Genomic DNA, 2951 nt, shown 5'->3' with positions numbered 1-2951 from the left:
AGGAGAAAACGGCCTGGAGGTAAGCAATGCCCAGCAGATCTTGGGGAGTACTGGGCAGTGGGGGCAATCACATAGTTTTCAAAGGCTTATGGAGAATGGCATAATTGCCTCCGCTCTACGCTGCCTACCTTCAAGGGCCCGAATTTTTATCACATGATTGCAGGGTTGCTACAACACTGTAACTCTGGGCAGAATAACAGAGTTGGAAGGGACTTGGAGATCTTCTAGTCCAACTCTCTGTTCAAGCAGGAAACCCTATACCATTTCAGACAAACGGTTGCTTAACCTCTTCTTAAAAACCTTCAGTGTTGGAGCACCCACAACTTCTAGGAGCAAGTTGTTCCACTGATAATTGTTCTGTCAGGAAATTTCTCCTTAGTTCTATATAGTTCTAGGCAGCATGGGTCATAACTATCCACCACCTTCATCATTTCAAACAGTTACTGAGAAAATGGTGGTTAAGTCAGGATGTATGTACCTTTTATGAACTTGCTTTGTGACAAATTTACTAGTTTTTAGTATGCTCTTCTCATTTACTACAAATATTAGAAATGTATCAAGGCAAATTGGCTATCACCCATCTCATTAATTTGAATTTGACCACTTGATCAAAATTGGCTTTCAATAATTAATTTCATCAATATTTAGTTATATTGGACTATGCAGTTTCTCTTCTTCCCTGACAAGCAGTCATTTATATTACAACAATGATTGATAATAATTCCCTAAATGGTAACTAATTTTAAATGATGAAAGGTTATGAAATCTTGAAATCTAATCATGGAATAATAATAATACATCTGTGACTTTACATTGTGGTGAACAAATAATAATAATAATAATTGACAAATTCACCATCAGTCAATTGCAAAAGGCAGCTTTACAGGGAACAGCTTACATTCTGTGACAATACTTTTAGCATCATAAAACATCCACATCTGCCTATCCCAGGTCCTTGGGAAGGACTTGATAGGAGGACAAAAATACCAAATCCAGTCTGAACATCTGACTATGTGATACACCATTAATAAAAAATGTCTAATCCAGTCTAAACATTTGCCCGACTGCTTCGAGCCATAATATATTAAATAATACATTTCCTTCAAGCCATAATTCAGTTAGTGCGTCTTAGGCAAAAAGATACTTACAGAAGACATTCATCTTATTGGCTTGAAGACTGTGGATGGCAATGCTTGGAAGAAAAGTTACTGATGCTAAGCAAAGTGCTCAAAACACTTTGATTCACGTGTCGAGAAAATGCATTGGAAAATGCTTTTATACCCTAACCTTCTCGCCTACACGTTTATCCTCTCCTCCCATTCTTATTATACATAAAACAAGGAACAAGGAAATCAACTCTTTTGGATTTACACCCATAAGGAACCCACATGAAAGGAACGTATCAGTTCTGAGAGTTATCCAAGAATTTTAGATGCTGCTTATGAATCTGGATCTAATTGTAAAATGAAAAGATGTTTCAGTTGACTATCCTGTCATTTCACATCCAAATTCCTCTTGCAATAATCTAAATAGTTTAAAAAAATTGATTGAGCAAGTTGGCTGGGGAATTCTGAGAGTTAAAGTCTGCATATTTTAAAGTTGCCAAGGTTGAAAAACACTGATCTACAGGAACCTTTCTCAACCATTTTATTCTGGAGGAACCCTTATAATAAATTTCAAGTCTTGAAGAACCCTTGCATAAAAATCACAAAAAATATAAAAACATCACAATAGAGTTAATTTCTAACCTAGATAATACATGTTTTACAAGATTTACAACTCCAGCATAGCAACAGGCTAGCACCTAAGTCACAACACTTAAAAATGTCCATCAGGGTGAGCAATAGCATAGTGTAATGTGCAAAGTTTTTTTTTTAAATCAGATTTACAGTATTTTTTCTGTCACAATCTATTGCAGAATCTCTGGGTCTGAAGAATCCCAGATGAAGAAGGCTGAAGTATTAATACCCTATGAATTCCTTCCAAACTCCCCCTTCAATTTTCAGATTGGGATTATCCAAAAGGAAATTTAGTATATTGATAATGGTCAAAATTGTACATCTGTTCCAATGTCCTCCAAATATTCTTTGCAAACTTTAATATAGGAAATACAGAACAATTTTGATTAAATTCTGACGTTATTCAAGAGAGGTCATACAATATATTTCTAATTGTGTCCATAGTGGGTTTTGGACTTAATTGCTTGGATTCTTTAGAGAAATAGAGGTCAGAAAAAATAAAAGCTGTAAAGATAAAAAAAATCCTGTTAGTGTATTCTAGCTATAATTAAGATATAGAAAATTTAATGTTGTCCTTCCATTAAATTGATGGTACATAATTAATCAATAAATCAATATGGGAATTCCTCCAAATTTATACATCTATACTATATATATAAAAGATTTATTTTACAACTTTTAGCTTTTCCCAAAATCTCACTAGATTTTAACCATTTATTTACATTTAAATTAATCTGAGACCATTTGAAAAAAAAGCAATTTAAAACACCAAGTAAAGCCCCAGTTTTTAGATTTGCATAGATATGTTAGACACCAGAAGAAATTTATGTAACTAATTATCTGAGTAACCTAATAATATGCCAAGAATCAATTAAATAAATATGGAGCATTTAGAATAGTGAATAAGACTTAATGTATTATTGGCACAGAGAAACAAACTGTGATCAGCTCAGCCTTGTTTATGCTCAAGGAGGCTTTGATAGTCTGATCAGACAAAACCAGTCAATATTGAATTAAACATAATTTAACGTTGATAAACACTGCTATATTGAACATTTATTTGTTTAAACATATTCTGCCTTTAATATTTTTATAAATAACTCAAGTCAGAGAACATACCTAATATCTTTTTTTCGCCCTATTTTCCCTGCAACAAAAACCCTGTGAGGTGGGTTGTGCTGACAGAGAGAGTCACCCAGCTGGCTTTCATGC

At 33.9% G+C, this 2951-nt stretch overlaps 1 protein-coding gene across 2 annotated transcripts in view; it reads right to left on the bottom strand.

The window, feature by feature from the left end:
* The window catches only part of LOC107289616 (L-amino-acid oxidase), a 26797-nt gene extending 25521 nt beyond the window's left edge, over positions 1 to 1276 (bottom strand). Inside the window, exon 1 of one of the 2 annotated variants that reach the window (XM_015818406.2) lies at positions 1149 to 1276. In XM_015818406.2, coding sequence (XP_015673892.1) covers positions 1149 to 1161 — 13 coding nt within the window. In that variant the 5' untranslated portion in view covers positions 1162 to 1276. The remainder of the gene's footprint in view (positions 1 to 1148) is intronic. The other variant, XM_015818407.1, reaches the window with a different exon arrangement.
* Between the last annotated feature and the right edge of the window lie 1675 nt (positions 1277 to 2951).

The sequence above is a fragment of the Protobothrops mucrosquamatus genome, unplaced genomic scaffold (assembly GCF_001527695.2).
Source record: "Protobothrops mucrosquamatus isolate PMUCROS unplaced genomic scaffold, P.Mucros_1.0 scaffold738, whole genome shotgun sequence".
Classification (NCBI taxonomy): Eukaryota; Metazoa; Chordata; class Lepidosauria; order Squamata; family Viperidae; genus Protobothrops; species Protobothrops mucrosquamatus.
Note: the sequence above shows the minus strand (reverse complement) of the source record. Positions and strands in the feature narration are given on the sequence as shown.